Genomic DNA, 17,753 nt, shown 5'->3' on the forward strand with positions numbered 1-17,753 from the left:
TTCTGCATTGATGAACAACAGACTAAAGCTGCTCTTTGTAGTAGTTTAGTGGTAAAACCCAACTTGGATCCCTTCTCTGTAGATATTTGTTCTTTGGGAAAGAATTTCTTGAAGTTTAAATATTTGTAGCCCTGGCTGGATGCCTAGACTGTGTGTGTGTGTCTGTGTCTGTGTGTGTGTATACACTTGTATTACTTATTTTGTAGGGACGTAATGCTGTCACATTGTGAGGAGCAATCTCCCTTTTTGGGCACAGAATTCAAGTGCCCATAATAATAAATAATAATAAAAAAAATAATGTCCTCTGAAGTGATGTGCGTGTTACTTTTTCAGAACGAAAGAGAAAAAAAGAGAGAGACGTGGCTTTCATGAGACTTCTCTGGTATTTCTCTTGAAATGAGGAATTTGGTTCGAGATTAAACAGAGACATTGTGGTTTCTACCCTCAGTGAAGTCTTGTTATCATACTTGTATTGGCCTTCAACTTTTAAAACATTGTTCAATTGTTCACTGTTGATCGGAAATAATGGGCGAGAGACAAACAGGGAGGCGGCATGCGACTTGTGATGACCAAAATGCCCCTTCAGTTTTTGATAGTTATTTAAAAATGTCCTGTGTGGTTAAAGTGTATATTTAAAAAAAAAAAAAAAAAAAACACACTTTAATATGAAGTAGAACAATGTCTCTTTGCATGTATCTGTTGACATTCTTAAGATGCCTTTACCAGAAACTTGCCTCTCAGCAGTATTACAGCTTTCAGTATTTGGTTAAATGTGTTCATGGTGAAATCTTGGCACTATTTTCTCTCCACTTGCATACTTTCTTTTGTGTGCTTAAGATAGTTTGGTTAATAGAAGTGGATGCAGATGTTTTCACTGTCACATACATTTATCCTACAACTTTATGATGTGTAAGTTAGCATATTGTTAGATGTGGAACTGAATAGCGGGAGCTCCTTCATAAGGGGCTGCACTGATTCTGTGTGTCAGGTGTGCTACAGATGAGACGGATGCTTAGCTTAATGTTTTCTGCGGGTGACATGACATCTTAGTTAAACTATGCATGTCTGAAGGTCACTGTGTGACGAGGAGGAAGAATCTTTTGACAGGAGTGTGTGGAACATATGTGCAGATGTGGCAGTTTTTGTGGGAGTGCAAGGAGGTCGTCTTCACCCTCTTCCCGCTTCTCCTCCGAGGCCTCTGCTCTGCAGAAACTGGGAGGAATTTTACGGGAAGAGCCAGGGGGAAGTGAGTCATCAAGTCTGGCCATGCATGGAGAAGAGCTTGGCAGACAGGGTGTGTGCAGTAGAGGCCCCATCTATAACCAATCACGAGCCCGATCCTTGCCGCCAGTTTACAGACTGCCCTTTCTTGCAGTCGAGGATATTCCAGTGGGATGCAAAGAGAGATGACACTGATAGTGAATAAACTGTTGAAGCCACATGAAAGCATAAAAATTCTGCTGCAAAATTAAGCAAAGACCCAAATTCACAGTATACACATATGAGCTGAAGATCCACAGCACAAACAATGAATCAGAGGGGGAAACGAAGCAAGCGTCTGACAGCCAGAATCTAAACCCAACAGATCAAAGGGAGTGAAAGCAACAGAAACACTAAAACACATGGTACTCTTCAGTGTCAACTGCTTCAGTTTGTAGTCGTGTGTTACATAAGACTTTGGCAGCACAGCTGTGGTGTAGCCACTGGGGCTTTTCCTGTCAGGCGGTCTGATGGTTTGGGCAGAGAAGCGCATAAATAGATGATGGAAAAGCACATTGCCGCCACATAGAGGTCCATGAGTGTTACACGGCTGGGTCAAAAGCTGCCGTCAGGAAAAGGACAAAAAGATAGAGGACAAGGAAAGATGACTGGGCTGCTAATCCCACTTTTGCTGAGTGTTTGATGAGAAGATCACTTGTCACTTATTTTACCAGCAGTCCAGCTTAACAAAAAAAAAAAAAAAACAGGAGGCATGTAGTTAGCCTAGTTGTATCTAAAGGTAAGAAAAACAAGCATCTGTAAAGTTCACCTGCTATAAAACGTTAATCTTTTTTCCAAAGTTGTGATTTTGGACCCTGCTAAAAGTCTGATGGAAGGGCTTTTGTAATCGGTGGTGGCGACACTTTCCGTTAACAGATTTTGGCAGGCATTTGCCACAGCAGGTGTGTTGTAAACGGTTGGACGTCAGAGACTCACTTCATATCTTTTAGTTCTGTTTCCAGAAAGTCGGAACTGAAACTGACAGAAAACGTATCAGTTGAGTTTGTTCCCATATGAACATCCTCACATCTCTTATTACTCTGCATATTTTGTATCACTGACTTGCAATACACTCTCCTTTAAAAACAGTGTTTTTAAAAGCAGAACTCAGTAAACCAGTTTCTTTCAGATGATTTACCAGTGAAGCATACACATATCCAGAATCCCTGCAAGGCACACACACTTGCTTAGTTAAGTGTATTTGAATTTATTGGAGAAGTTTACCATAGTTCCTATACAGAGCATGAAAGTGATGAGTTTATCATGAGTTTATAGGTATTGTTAATTTTCTAATCTTCGTTTCTATTTGGGCTTTTACACAAACAGTGTGATAAAATACACAGCTTTCATTCTCATGAAACCACCACACTTGGAAGTACAATGAAATACTTAAAATACATCACTCATGATGTGTACGGGAAAAAGAACAAGAAAAAAATAGTTAAAATGACTACAGATCTGGTTTGCATTTAGCGAGCCTTTTATGTTTTGTTGTAAAAGCTTATATATCTGTAAATAATTTGATTTCAGTTCGTAATGTGTTTCAGAATTGACAACCATTCCGACTACTTGCCGCTGACTTTTTTCTTTGGCAAGTGTGAACTCAGTGTGAACACCATTACTATTCATTTATGCAGGCGAACTGCTGGTCAGTGTCAGCCTGCAGGAACTGATTTATCAAGCTGATCTTGTTTAGTCATCAAGCTGCATTTCATGTGGCGACAAACACTGCAGAGGATCATGTCTGTGTACTTTAAGAATGCAGTGAAGGAGATGTGACCAGTTTGTTAGAAAATATCACTTTTTTCTGGAAATGATTTCAGCAGTGACTAACAAAGGCCGGCACTCAGAGGAATGTAGTTTCTGATGAACACATGTAGCCGTAATAAGAGATGCTGCCGGTCTTCTTGTCATCATTTCCCTCCTTTTACCTCTCCTGTTTTTCCTGTTTATTTCTTCCATTTGATTTGAAGCCACATTTTTGCTCTTCTCACTTCTCTCAGATCACTTTTTCATCTTTGTCATTATTTCTCCTCCCAACCCCCATCCAACCATTATCTCAATTTACGTTGGTGACACACCGCGTGGCACTTATATACTGTGTAAAGTTTGAAAACATGGCAAAAGTTTACTTGATGCCTTGATACATCGTGAAGGCAGCAGGTAATGACAGCAGTTAGTGATGTCATTTGGAACGCCAGCTAGCATCTACACAAATACACAATCAATAAAGATTTTAAAGCAGTGTGTCAACAAGATGATCCTCAAGCCTAAGGGGACATCCTCAGATTTCTTGAAAAGAAAAATTACAAGCTTTAGCTCAATCATGTTCCATCTTTTTTACTAGTATTTCAAAACCAAAATAGCTGCAGATTTATGTTCTGCAGATCAAACTGTTGCATCTCCTGTATGAAGGAAGCTACGTCAACTAGAACACAATGAAGGTGCCAGGAGAACAAGCATATGCTTGTTTTTGTTTGTGCGTATGTGTTTTATTATCACTGAGTTACTGAGTAACAGATTGGCAGCACTCAGTCCCAACAGTGCCAATAGGATGTAGTTACAGTAACTGTGGGGGTGATGCAGGAGAAGAAATTGGATTCTGCAATAACCAGTTTACTATTTAGGGCCCTAGATTAAACAGAAATCTTACTGGAAAGAATGCATGGCTTTTTGGACACATGACAGTAAGACCCGGCCATGATTTCTTTACGTCTTTACTTCCAACTCAGGAGATGCTACAGGCAGATCTATGATCTCTGCTGTATTTGCTACTCCTGTTGAACTGTCTGGAAATCCCACATTGTCACTTCCAGGAATAGCCCACTGCACAAGAATGTTCAGAATGCACTAGTCAGGTCAATGGACAAATGGCTCAGAAGCCAAAACTAAATAACTTCTAGGTTATTGGTCTAATGATCCCTGAAAATTATGTAAAACAGACGGACATTGTTATTCCACACTGGTTTTAGCTGTTTAACGTTAGCCAAGAAAAGCAATTCTTTTTCTATCTGACTAAATTAGTCTAGTCCCTAAATGTGTTTCTAGTTATGGTTAATGCACCATTGAATCTCTTATCTGCTCAGATCAGTACATCTGAGCTGTGTATGTCTGTGTGTGTGTGTATGTGTGTATATGTGTGTGTGTGTGAGAGAGAGTGAGTGTGGACCCTTCAGTGGGAGCTGTGGTCACATGCTCCCGAGCAGCTCTTTTGTGTATTGTTTCTTATCGTTCTTGTGACCAGCAGGGAAAAGGAGGCATTCTGTTGTGTTGCTTGCTCCTGTCATAGCCTGTACGTTTCACTTATTCTTCATTGCCTTCTGACTTAAACAAGTCTCAGAGGCTTCAAGCAGAGTATTACCCTCTGCTGAATGATCTGACCCAACAGCTTGATGCAGAATATAGCTGATGTTGCCCCCTTCTGATCATCCTACATGGCGTTATCCTTTTCGATTAGTGTTTCTCTTGGTGGCCAAACTGCTGGTTTTGTGTCTTATCTTTGTCTTACCCATGTTAATGTAGGCCCTCTTTCTTTCCCGCTCTCTCCTACCATCTTCTCTCCTTACAGGTCGATAATGCCAAAGTTCTCCACTATGTCGGAGCAGGCATCGCCTTCCCCACCAGTATGCTGTTTGTGTGCCTGCAGTCAGCACTGACCTACCGACTGGCCAAGACCCAGGGGGAGTACAACTTGGCCCACCTCCGGCTCTGCATGACCCTGCTGGCCTTCGTAGCCTTGGTGCTCAGTATCCTCACCAGCCAGTAACAGATGGCAGCCTTCAAGGCTGTCAAGTCCTTTAGACTAGTGTGTTGTACTGCAAGCTGACTTAGACACACAGCAAGTATTTCCTTACAGTAGTCAGCGTTGCATACTGTGTGACTTTATGGGTTTTATATATATATATTTAGCTATACAGAAAAGTACATTAAAATATGCTGTCAAACACTTCGATCTGTTTTACATGTCACTTAGCACTGTGAAGCCTCCGATGAACACAGTTTAAAGGAATAATTTGACATTTTGGGAAATATGTTTATTTATTTTTTTCTTGTAAACACCAATTCTTAAATCAGACTGCTAAATATTAACACTAAAATCATTTCATCTGGTGTGGGATGTCAGAACCAAAAATCGGCGTCAGACATGATGGTTATCTTATGTAGCGTACCATAGTTGACAACAACAGATGCTTTATCTTGGACGACGACAAAAAGACGACCAGAGGTTTTTTTTTTTAAACCTATTCTCTCGTCATCTTATAACTTCCGCAATGTTTCTGTGGCGTTGACAAATTGGGTCCCTAAGTGCTCTCCTGTACTCAACATGGCGAAACCAAAGGCAGGCTAGAAACAGCAGATAATGCAAACTGTCCTCCTGGTGCAACTCACACACTGCACAGTTCTTTTTTCCTCTCTTTACAGGCTTTTTCGAACTTAAATTGGCTGGTATTAATCACTCCTGTGTGTACATTATTGTTTCTGGTAGCTTTCAAAGTACTATGATTGGTCGGTGGCAACAATTTATGAGCTGTTATTGCATTTATGTTATGATCTGACACAGCAACAATCTAATTATCAGACACAAATATTAAATTGTCTTCATTTGGCATTAGAAGATTGTTACTAGTAATCTAATAGTTACCATGTTGTTTCTTTAATCTGGACAAAAGCAGAAGTGTAAACACTGCAGTATACAGTGTTACAGAGGGCTATGTCCATGACTATTTCTTGGCAGTGTGCAGTGATTTAGTCATTTTTACAACCAGCCGAGACTCTCAGAAGACAAAAAAGCACAGACATCATGATGCATTTTAATGAGAAGGCTGAGAACATTTTCTTTCATAATCAAAACAAACTCTGTTCTTTTATCTGAGTTTTGAAATAACTGGGTTAAGATTTGAAGCTTGCTGTCAATACAAGAACAGTTAGAGGTAATTTAAGGTGGCAGAATGGTAACAACTCTGGCTATCTATTACGTATAGACAGCTTTGCCGACACGCTGCTTTGCTGTTGTCGTCCTTAACCGTGTTTTCAGGTGGCGTTTTTTTCTGTCAGGAGAGCTTCGTCTTGCAACACGCGTCCGCCATCTTTGAATGGGTGTTCTGCGTCATCATCATGCTGTTTTACGGGACATTTGCCTTCGAGTTTGCCAGCATGTCTGGAGACACCATGGTGATTCTAGCTCGAGGTGGGACCCTGGGACCTGCTGGGAGAGAACACAAGGTGGACGCACTGGGAGCACTGGGAGGGTCCGGCCCACACTCACAACCACATCAACCTGAAAGCATGTCCATCCTGTAGCCTTCCTGGCACATCTCGATGCCACACAGTTGCCTTGTTTATTCCTTTCAAACTTTGGTTGTCGAATGAGTTTAATTATTCATTTCCAGCCACGTTCGCCTGAAGCTTTGAAATGAACCAGGCCAGTGCAGCAGCTGTTCGCGGCCAAGCGGGTGTCGATCCGCCGCCACAGCGGAGAGCTCACTTCGAATTGTGCTCATATCAAGCTAAAGAACTTGTTTGCATTTTGCACATTGCACAAGTGTGAAACCAAATTTTCTCCCAAATCTGTCCTGTCGTCAGCGACCAGCAGGGGAGCAGTTTGTCAATCAGATCATGAAAATCTGCTGCTCCCCCTGAGTTCCTGTGAACTGTCTCAGTATGTGGCCTTGGACCATGTCCTCTTCAGTGACTGCCACGATGGTTTCATTGTATGTAAAGTACAGGCTGCTGGACGGCCTATCTGACAGTATTACAGGAGTCAGACAGAGAGAAGATGGTAGATGAGTGTTTCAGTGGGAGCAAGGTCAGACCTCAGGCTTGTTTTCCTGCCAGAGTTTGGATGAATGCAATAAATTCAATTCAACAGTCTGTCAAATAGAAAGCATAGAAATGTTTTAGTCGATCTTGGAGACAGAACAAGGCAGCAGTCTAGTTTTTGCAATCATTTGAATCTCCTCAAAGCAATATTTGTGATATCAAATAACTCCCTGATAATTAACACACAACCCTACATAGATTTCAGCTGCTGTTATCCGACAGTTTGTATTATTCAGTCCGCACACTCGACTGCATGTTACCTTCCAGCCAAAGATGAGTGAATGATGAAGTCTCAGATATGTTTCTCAGGAGTTGGTTGGCCAAGGCTGAATGGAAAGTGAATGTCTGAGTCCCGTTCTTCAGGTTGACATTAGGATAATAATGTGCTCTGCTGGTGGTCTGATGGGTGCGAACGTTAGCTGTGACAACTTATGTCAGTTTGTTTGATGGTCAAAATGGCTGAATGCAGCTTTAAAATATGCGTCATTTATGTTTAATGGACAACTCCAAATATGCAAGTCTACTCCCTGGACACAGGGTCTTTTTTTTGTCTGCTTTGAGTCCTGTTTCAGATCTTTATTTTAACACTGTACAGAACATTCAGTGGACCCGGTGCCTCATAGATTCAAATCTCATAACTGTTTCTTAAAAAAAAAGTTGGTCTTCTCTCTTATTGTCAGATTGATGATAAACCTGAAAAAATATTGGACTCAACTTCCTCTCTGTAAAAGAATATGAAAGAGGGCTGACAGAGTGTCCAGAGGCCAAATGTGTACCAGCTAATTCAAGCCAGAGCTCTGGCTTTATTGAGTTTAGTGACGAGGCATCACACGTGCTTTCAGGTCCTATAAGGATCGAGGTCTGCATCTTATTATGCCCCAACAAGAAGGAGGAGAAAGTGCTCGTGTTGCTTCACCTACTTGTTTTTCTTTACAGCTCTGCGTAGTTTGGAGTTTTTTCAGCATGTCTAGCCTGTGCAGTGGGATAAAGGGAAAAGGTTTGTGATGTCAGACTGAGATGCACTGTCCTGCCTCTGTGTTATTGTACAAAATGTGCCAAATGTTGGTTTGCCTATGGCATCGGTGCTAAAACACAAAAAGGCCTTATTCTGTCATTTCCCACCTTTCTTTAGCTGTGATTAGAACATCTGATAAAGCAATAAGATGAGACATAGGGTCAATCAGTTACCAACTGCATACAGAAGGTTCTTGTTCTGCCAGACAGACTAATGCCTCGAGAAATGTTCCCTGCTAAGACAACACAGTTGATATTTTTAAGAAATTGTTAACATCTCAGTGTAACATTAACACATGTTGAGCTCTAAGGTGAAAACCAGAGCAAACAGAAGGTTTACAACAGTCATACTCTTGTTAGTTGGTCGTCATTATGCCCTCAAACCACAGCTGGCCACATGTTGGGCAGAGGTGTGGTTATCGTGCCAGTAAAAGTGGGTAGAAGCGGTTCAGCTGCAAACTTGTCAAACATATCTGTTACGGATGGACTGAAATGTAATATTTCACCATCAGGCTGAATGTATACTTTAAACAAGACTGAGCAGGAGAAGCTTGTGCACGCTGCAACGTGGAAGGTTCGCCACTCGATCACTTGCTTCTCCCTACTGGTCAGACAGCTTATTGCATGAGCTTGTGTAGAAGTCACAGCTGGGATTTTGTAGCTCAGCTCACAGGAGATCTTGTATTTCTACTTGAAAAACTATACATGTTTGTGTCCACAGCCAAGAATATTCAGTTGAAGGTCAAGTCTGCGTTCTAAACAGAGACGGAGCTGCTGTCGTAATGAGCAATGCCAAGAACTTGAACACCAGCCTGTGTTTCTGGCTTCAGCTCTCCTGCGACGTTACACTACTTTTACAATATGCATTCCTCTAACAAATCACAGTCAAGACTTGATGCATTCCAAGTATATGGTCAAGTGACGGTGCTGCTCATGCTGCTCTAGCAAGAAACATTTTGCCATTTCACAGTTACAAGATTTTCATGGATGCCTGTTTCCAGTTAAATGCTAAACAGTTTGACATTTTGCCTGCTGCACATCTTTTTCTTCATATTGTATCAGCATCTCCACTTTCTGTCCTTTTTGTTCTTGTTTATGGATCTGTCTGATCTTTGCTCTCAGGAAAATGTTAAAACACCAGCTACGTTGTTTGATTTAAAGGCAGACTGAACTCTGCTTGCTTCTGCCTTTCTGTGGATGAGGATCTGTCGTGTACATTTGTTTTGTTTAGTATAGGCGCAACTGCTTTTTCAGTTGATGGTTAGCCATTGAATATTTTTTGTTAATCAAATAAAGACTCTGTAAAGCTTCAAAAATAAGCATTCCTGTAATGCCAGCTTGTGAGAATGCTTATGCTGCTCACGTAAACGTGGTTAAATATCTGCAAGAAAAACGAGCTTCCTCATGCAATCAGTAGATCATTGGGGGAGCGCGTTCTGACAAACTAACCAGCTCCAGTAAACCTCATCTGATGCTCGATGTCATTCTCCGTTGGACGGCAAAATGCTCCCTGTGCCTTATGTATTGTTTTGATAATGAAAACCAAAGAGGTCTAGGTTGTAAATTCTATTTTGATGAAAAGTCATGATTGTATACATGTATGCCTTAATGTTCAATAAATAAAAAAACTGGGGGAAAAAAAAAAAGCAAAACATTTGAACTTATTTGCACACAAGACCGGAGAATGGTTTATATCTTTATTCTTTTTTATTGTTTAATTATTTACATTGATCAGTTTCTCTGTCAACAAAGCTGACAGAAGATGACACCGATAGATAACACGTTAAATAGGAGGAAGGCCCCTATTTACAAAAAACAATGTCGGCTGTAAAAGTAAGTACGGGTTGTTACGCTCACCACAAAAGTCCTGAACCTCTACAGACATGAAGCCCAAACTGTTAAAAGTGTTAGAAGTGTTTCGGGAGGATAGGATTAAATGCTTTGTGATTAGGCCATAGCAAAAGCTGACTTGAAATTATATTTTCTACATACCCTATGGGGAATCTTTTAATAAACATTCCCTTTCCCCCCCCCCTCTCTAAATCCATGGATTTACAGTCAACAATACAGATCTGCAGTGTAACTCCTCCCAGATATTTTTAGATGAAGCAAAATTTCACAATGAGTAAGAAATTATCAAAAAATACCAGTGAAGAAGTTGTTATCTTCAGCAAAGCAGATCAGCACAAGTTTCTAAACATTATCAAAAAGCTGCAACTTTAAGACACCGGTGGTCCACTAAATGCTTCGGTCTCAACAGTTTTTAAGAGCAAAGAGAGAAGAGATTGATTCACAATCAAGTCAGGATTGTAATTACTTGCAAAAACGAGTCACACTTACAGCAGCAGGTAAAAAAAAAAAAAAGATACGAAAGCCGGGACTGACTGCAAAGAAGAGCAGAATGAAAACATAAACCTGCAAGGCTATCTGACTGATTGTAACATATTTCATGTCTCAGAGATCAGAACTCTCCCCGCGTTTCAATGACCTGTCTTGGTGATTGTAACGGCGCCAACAGCTCGCTGCAGCGCGCGTTACAAAATAACACTCAGAAAAGACATTTTACAGTCACACCGAACAGGTTGAATTATCCTCTAAAGCCAAGCCTTTGGTTGAGCAGTAATTACACGTCCGTACATTAATATGGTAGTCACTGTTGTCAATAGCACCTTTTGAAAATGAAGCACTGAGGGTTTGTTTTTCTTTCAGTACATCACACTGGTCACATAAAGCAAACATTAACAGCTGGGAGGTAAAACACTTAAGTGATACAGAATCATTTATCTTCGGAGGGTTTTATTTGCTGTATCAGGAAAGATCTTTGGCTAGAGGTTGTACTTACATTTATAAAGCACCAATGATTGGATATTTTGTGGGCTGGAAGAGGACGAGGGAGAAAACCTCTCTCTTCTAATTGGGAAGATGTCCCATTATTTGTCCATTGGCTACAACCACTCTTGCATATAATCATCTTCTGACCTCTTTAAAGCTGACTTATACCTCCCTAAACTTTGGCTTTAATTTTCTCTATTAAAAAAAAAAAAAGAAAAAAAAAAGAAAGAAATAAAAACGTCCTATCGGTTGATGGAGCTGGAAGTTGCAGCCCAGGAAGAGGCGTCTTGTTCGGCCTCCAGGCGGGCATCAGGAGAGGCAGGTGGAGTATTTAGACGACAAGCTTTTTGGGCACCTCCCAAGAAAACTCTGCTCGACCAAAGTGGCCATAAGAGGCTGTCTGCTGGTAGATCGGCCTCTTCAGATTCAGTTCCCTGAGGAGGACACAGAAGAAAGGCGAGTGAGAAAGGATTGTAAGCAGGTGGTCTTTGGACAGTAAGGTCAGACAGCAGCAGGGGAGAATGCAGAGGTTTCCTTCTGTTTAAAAGAAAGTTTTTCCTCTGTACTCACTCCATGCACCTACACTCTCTGTGACTCTCATGTCTTGACTTTAACATTTAAAGCACCTTGAGATAGGTATGTGTACTTATAGTAGTAATGTATATTTGTTCATCTTTTAGCTCAGTTGGAAAGCACTTTGGGTCAATGTCTCTTGGTTTAAATGTGCTACACACTTTAAATAAAGGTTACGTGACTAGACCCTATGACCTCAGAGTAAAGCGTTTACCCTGTACCGCCCCCTCAAGGAAAGACTGCTGATTACAATACAGGATTGTAAAAACAAGGATTATGAGCTGTCCTGAGTGGAGAAAATTGTTTGTACAGACTTAGAAGGTGAAGATTTATTTGAAAAGTGAAACTGTATTTGTGTTTTAGCGATGATCTATCACCAAACTAGTTCTTTCAAGATTGTCTCTTTAAAGATGTTGTGTCGTGTGCTGGGCATGAGAACACGTAACACTGTGTAAAATTAATGTAAATAGAACGATGCTTATATCATTAACATTGACCCACTGAACTTAAAATGGATCATGACTGCAATTATAAATAATATATACCTTGCTTTTTTTAAGAGGGCTCAGTCTGTTGCAATGAATAATCAATAATTTTATTGCATCATCGGGTGTTGTGCTTTTCTTCATGCATTTTACAGAAAATACGTTGTACATGTAATATTTTTATCCCAATTATAACAGAAATGAAAATGCAGATGCATAATAAACCAGATACCATCTTTAAGCTGCTATGTGACCGACTTTAGTGCCACCTAGTGGTAGAATCCAAAAAGGCAGTCCTAACTTTTCTGTTGGACTCCAATAAATTATTTTCACTTTTTAATAATATGTATTGGTTGTTTAATTACTTTAGAATTATTTATTTTTCTCGAGCAACCCTCTAAAATTTGTGCTATCTTACTGTCACCTTGTCAGTCATCCGTAAAGCACTCTGCATTGCTCTCCTGCTTTAGTCTATGAAATGTCAGAAAGTAGTTTTCATTTTCATTTACTATCATATTTGACATCGAGAAGCAGCAGTTTCTCATTTCCACTTAACCTTGTTGCAGATTAATGAGTGAAAGACACTAACTTCCATTCTACTTTTCCAAAACTTCAGAATGATGGTCAATCTACTACACACAGTGGTTTTAGAGGAAGCAGTCTTATGTGTGTCTGACAATCACATCAGTCGCATCCATGCGTTTACCTGACAATGACTCCTGGCCGCAGATCGAAGTTCTTGTTGACAATGTGCAGCAGTTCTGTCTCTGTTTTCTGGGAGGAACCGTAGGTGAACAGGGAGATGGACAGAGGATGGGCCACTCCGATAGCGTAGGACACCTGCAGCACATACACAAACATAGATGGAAATGCTTTTATTAGTGACACCGGTGATCCGCACATAACCTTCGACCTCGAGCATGTCTGGAGCTGTGCACTCACCTGAACCAGAACTCTCCTGCACAGCTTGGCTTTGACCAGAGACTTGGCCACCCAGCGAGCAGCGTAGGCAGCAGAGCGGTCGACCTTTGAGAAGTCTTTTCCAGAGAAAGCTCCACCACCGTGGGCTCCCCAACCTCCATATGTGTCTACAATAATCTTCCTGCCTGTCACACCAGCATCACCCTGTTGGGCAAAAAATAGAGGTGGAAGATGAGTAAAAAACACTTTTTTATCAAATAATTTTCTAAATTAAACAGCCGTTTGTGCGTGGTGGTCACCTGTGGCCCTCCAATGACGAAGCGACCGCTTGGCTGGAGGTGGTAGATGGTTTTGTCATCCAAATATTTAGCAGGAACCACAGTTTTGATCACCTGATGGAAATGATTCAGCATTAAAACCAAGTGTGTGACTTTATTTCCTAAACGAGGAATTAGTCAGAGCCCGCTGAGCTGCGTTTCTGAGGCTGTACCTTCTCCTTGAGGACCTTCTTCTGTTCTTCCAGGGTGATGCAGTCGTCGTGCTGGACAGAGATCACAATGGTGTGGACTCTCTTGGGGATCACAGCTCCGTCCTTCTGGTCATAATGTACTGTCACCTGGTGGACGAAAAAGAAGTCAAAAGTTGGTGTGACGTACTGGAAATTGCTCTCATACAGATGTCTACTTCCCTTTCTTTTGTTCTTAATTATCCAATTCTCTGTTCCTTCCAGAGAATGACTAAAACCACTTCTACTATGCTCAGATCCTCATCTTTAGCCTCTCTTGGCCTACTATCTTGTCAGGCTGTTCTTTTCTGGTGTTAAGAGCAGGTAGCTACAGAGTATGGATCACCTAATGGTATGTTTAAACAAGAGCTAAAGACGAATCAAAAACTGTCTTTTCAGATGCCTGGTTTAAAATCTGACCCACTCTCTCCTGCCTCATGTTCTAACAACCAACATTTCACCTGGAAGACTGATTTATTAGCGACTCTCTATCAAAGCTGCAGTCAGCAGCTAGCTGCCTCTAAGTCAGGCAAAAGTCTATTGTTTCTGCAGACAGATTTAACTTAAAAACTTGCAATAGCCACCGTTTATCCGATTTCAAGTGCCGGCATAAAAATAATCTCTTGGAAGACATCCAGAGTGGAAACAAACAACTAATTCACAGAGAGACTGCTGTAGTGTTGTCTGTGTTTTAGGGGATAAAAAAAGGAAAATCGTGTGGGTGCTGTAATGTATAATCTCACCTGTGTTTTGGAGTCAGGACGCAGCCAGGGGATGACGCCGTTGCGTCTGAGCTCAGCCATCTTTGCGTTGAGTTTGTGAGCTAAGACGATGGTGAGGGGCATGCACTCCTCTGTTTCATCCGTGGCGTAGCCGAACATCAGACCCTGTGGAGGGGAGAGAGAATCAGAAACGATGCAGACTGTGAAGTATAATGACACAAATCATCATCATCAGGGAAAAGGTGGGCAATGACAAAATATTAACATGCACAAGAGTCGGCTAGAGATATACTGATATATCATTCATCAGTTCTATCTATTGTCACATGAGACAAAACATTTAAAATAAAGTAAAGCAAAGTACTTTACACAATAATACATAAAGGTAAAAAGTCATGAAAGTCAATGTAGGATACATGACATAGAAGTAAAAAAAAGAATTGTAAATTACAACTACCTACAAGAGTTAAATGGCAATTTTACAACAATTTTCTGTCAAATGGGTGTGTTGAAGTACATGTGTCTGATAATATCTCTATACTGTCACTGAGTAAGATTTAAAATGTTGAACTTTTGTTACACTGAGTACTTTATGCTTTATACTTTAAAACAACTGAAAACACCAGCATTCCTTTCATCAGATGTTGTCTAAATTATTTAACATGTTTATACTGAATCAAACTTTTCTTGTTGCAACAGCCCTACCTGGTCTCCTGCTCCAATGTCCTCCTCCTGTCTGTCGACATGGACCCCCTGAGCAATGTCTGGACTCTGCTGCTCCAGAGCCACCAGCACATTACAAGTCTTGTAGTCAAAACCTAGAGAAGGAAAGTGAAAGTGAGAACGCTGACGACACGGAGCATGAACAGTGTAACCTCGATGCTGCTGCTTTGTTATCGTTTGTTTGTGCTTCGCTTCCCACCTTTGTCAGAGTTGTCGTAGCCGATGTGCTTGATGGTGTCCCTCACCACCTTCTGGTAGTCCACGTTGGCCCGAGATGTGATCTCTCCGCAGAGCAACACCATGCCAGTCTTACACACCGTCTCTGTAAATACGATCAACACACAACATAAGCAATGAGTCTAGCTTTAGGCTTCAATCACTTTAGCTGCTGCAACGCCATCACAAACGTGCTGAGTGGCTCACAATGGTCATCTTGTGACAGTCAGAAGTCAAAACTGAAATACAACGAATTATCTGAGTGTTGCTGATGACTTTACTTCCAAGTGAAATTAATGCTAGTGGGTCAGTTTGTTTATACTCAGCAAAACTGACCACATGTTGCTCCTTAACTTTCTAATGGGAATGTAATAAACAAATGGACATAAGTCTTGATTAAGTAGTTCATGAGCTCATACTGTCATAAATGTGTGCCTTTGTTTCACATTGTGAAATGAACTCGATCTGAGTTCTAGTTTGCTCACCGCAGGCTACTTTGGCATCAGGGTCCTGCTTCAGATGTGCGTCCAGGACAGCATCACTGATTTGGTCACAAATCTTGTCTGTGGAGAAGCAACAAGCATTAAGCGACACAAATAGTTTTCACTTTACAGTTACATTGAGATTTCTAGGCTTGCTTATTTATTACACATTTGATACAGAAACTACATATTGCAGCCCTATCACTGTATGTTTTACATAAAGATAAAAATAATTAGTTTGAGCATCTGTGTCTCCAAAATTTCTCTCGAAGGATACACACTAATATCTCAAACAGGAAGAGCGTTGGATTTTAGTTGTATCCTTTTGATTTCCGTGCAGCAGCAGGACAATGCCTCGCAAACCACTCTGTCATGCTGCTGAGGCAATTCTATGAGCAGGTTACATCAGAACCAACATCAGCATCTGGTTGCTGATGTAAAATGTTTTTCATCTCGACTCAAATTGACTTTAGTTTCCAGTCTGCAGGTGTGGAGTTGTGTATCTTAGGTACAGGTCTGACCAGCCGCTATCTGTGGGAACAGCCCAGACCTCGAGGTGTGTTATCAAATCAAAAGGTGCGTACTGTAGGCTTTTGCCAAGGCCGCACACCGCTGTGAATGTACAAACAGTGCGAGGTGAAGTTTCAATCCTGTGAACTTTATCACCACAATCTGGCTTCATATTGGCTGTACTAATATTTAATAATAAGCTAATACAGAGTCCACATTACGATTTAATTCAAAATAAAGATTCTACACTGTGAAGCTCGCATCTGGAAATCTGAAGGTCACATAAAAATTGGAACAAACAAAAAAAAACAAAAGAAAAATTCTAAAAGAAATTCTGCCCTTTCCTTTTTTTCACAGCATGGCTCTTATACAGAGACACACACTGGCTGCTGTTTAAAAAAAAGGTTTTGAAAGAGTTTTGGAGTTAATTTTGAAACTGCTGAAGTTAGGTCCTTTAATTAGTAACTAGATACGTCCCCACTTTTGTATGTTTCATCTTCTTTATGAATGTAATTGTTTCTTTGGTGTGTGTTTTCAGATTGGTTGACTTTAATCATGTAACGTCCATTCTAGACGGTCTGCAGCGTGAGATGTGATAAGTATTTTTTTTATAATCATGTCTGCTAAAATCAATAAATCAATCAGTATGATGTATTTTCCAAGTTTTACATAAGACTGAGGGCTCATGGTCATGTTCTGTCATTATCTGTGGAGCTGAACAACTGCTTTCATCTGCTGCATTTACTGATAATCGATTGAGCTCAGGGGACTTTGTAAGTTACATATTTATGGATTACAACACGTGGGCAGGGGTAGGTGGACGGAGGTGTCAAAAGGCAGGAGTTTACAAGACAGAATGCCCGTTAACTTCTACAATGGGTGTATTTATTCAATTCTATGTATGAATTATGTATAGAAGTTAAATCTATAAGCAGATTAAATTTGATTAAACTTTTATCTGCTTACAGTTGAAGGCTACAGGCTGTGAGATAAGATTATTTCAGAGCAGCAATTTGCTTTTTTTCCTTTTGGATTCCTCATATGCAATCTTACATCAGCAATGAATTGGTGTCCAAGTACCTGCATGTCACTCTGCCCTCTCTTTTTTTTTTTTCTTTCAGCATGCAACCTTACACCAGCCTGTCACACACATTCACCTCCTGCTGCCCATGAGTGAGAGTGAGGGGCAGTAAACACATGTTGCTGTGAATGGAATACCAACCACGCTCGGAGAGTAAATACGCAGCACTGTGGGGTTATTTTGGACAGATAGTAACACCTGCGTCGAGTTTATTCATGTGCATGTCTGCATTTCTGCAAAAGCGCCTGCAGCTGTAATAGAAAGATGAAAGCTCTTCCTTTATGTATATGAGCCAAAAGGTAAATTGTAGTTTTTTGGGACATTTTTACAACACAAGTGCAAAGAAGGTTTGACAAGTTGTGGTGTATTTTTGAACATTTTTCAGCGTGTACACAGACAGTTAAAGACTCACCTGGATGTCCCTCTCCTACGGACTCTGAGGTGAACATGAAAGAACCGTCGTCCAGCAGGTCACTCATTTTCTCCACAGTGCCAGGTACTCTGCGAGGTAACTCAATTCCAACCAGCGAGCAGTCCAGAAAGACCTGAAGGCAGCTTTATATTCCTGCTGGTTCTCGTCACCACAGAAATGAAGAACGGGAAGGCCAA

At 40.8% G+C, this 17,753-nt stretch overlaps 2 protein-coding genes across 2 annotated transcripts in view; one reads left to right on the forward strand and one right to left on the reverse strand.

Moving 5' to 3' along the window:
- Positions 1-9,729, forward strand: part of LOC103374435 (transmembrane protein 150A) — a 25,044-nt gene extending 15,315 nt beyond the window's left edge. Inside the window, exons 7-8 of the mRNA XM_008304527.1 lie at positions 4,829-5,006; positions 6,296-9,729. Coding sequence (XP_008302749.1) covers positions 4,829-5,006; positions 6,296-6,561 — 444 coding nt within the window. The 3' untranslated portion in view covers positions 6,562-9,729. The remainder of the gene's footprint in view (positions 1-4,828; positions 5,007-6,295) is intronic.
- mat1a (methionine adenosyltransferase 1A) lies at positions 9,362-17,737 on the reverse strand. Its single transcript, XM_008304525.1, has 10 exons — positions 17,557-17,737; positions 15,557-15,634; positions 15,055-15,177; positions 14,838-14,950; positions 14,154-14,297; positions 13,396-13,521; positions 13,205-13,297; positions 12,927-13,109; positions 12,691-12,824; positions 9,362-11,360 (listed from the first exon to the last, which is right to left on the reverse strand). The coding sequence occupies exons 1-10, from the start codon at positions 17,621-17,623 to the stop codon at positions 11,258-11,260; spliced, it is 1,164 nt and encodes a 387-aa protein (XP_008302747.1). The 5' UTR covers positions 17,624-17,737; the 3' UTR covers positions 9,362-11,257.
- Between the last annotated feature and the right edge of the window lie 16 nt (positions 17,738-17,753).

This window comes from Stegastes partitus, unplaced genomic scaffold (assembly GCF_000690725.1).
Source record: "Stegastes partitus isolate 25-593 unplaced genomic scaffold, Stegastes_partitus-1.0.2 Scaffold2245, whole genome shotgun sequence".
In the NCBI taxonomy this organism is placed as follows: domain Eukaryota; kingdom Metazoa; phylum Chordata; class Actinopteri; family Pomacentridae; genus Stegastes; species Stegastes partitus.

Bases quoted from the DNA above. Each gene is read 5' to 3' on its own strand.
- mat1a (XM_008304525.1), bottom strand. From the start codon at position 17,623: ATGAGTGACCTGCTGGACGACGGTTCTTTCATGTTCACCTCAGAGTCC. The intron at 15,635-17,556 runs GTGAGTCTTTAA...GCTTCTCCACAG, and splicing joins CGTAGGAGAGGGACATCCAG to ACAAGATTTGTGACCAAATC. The intron at 14,951-15,054 runs GTGGGAAGCGAA...TTCCTTCTCTAG, and splicing joins CTACGACAACTCTGACAAAG to GTTTTGACTACAAGACTTGT.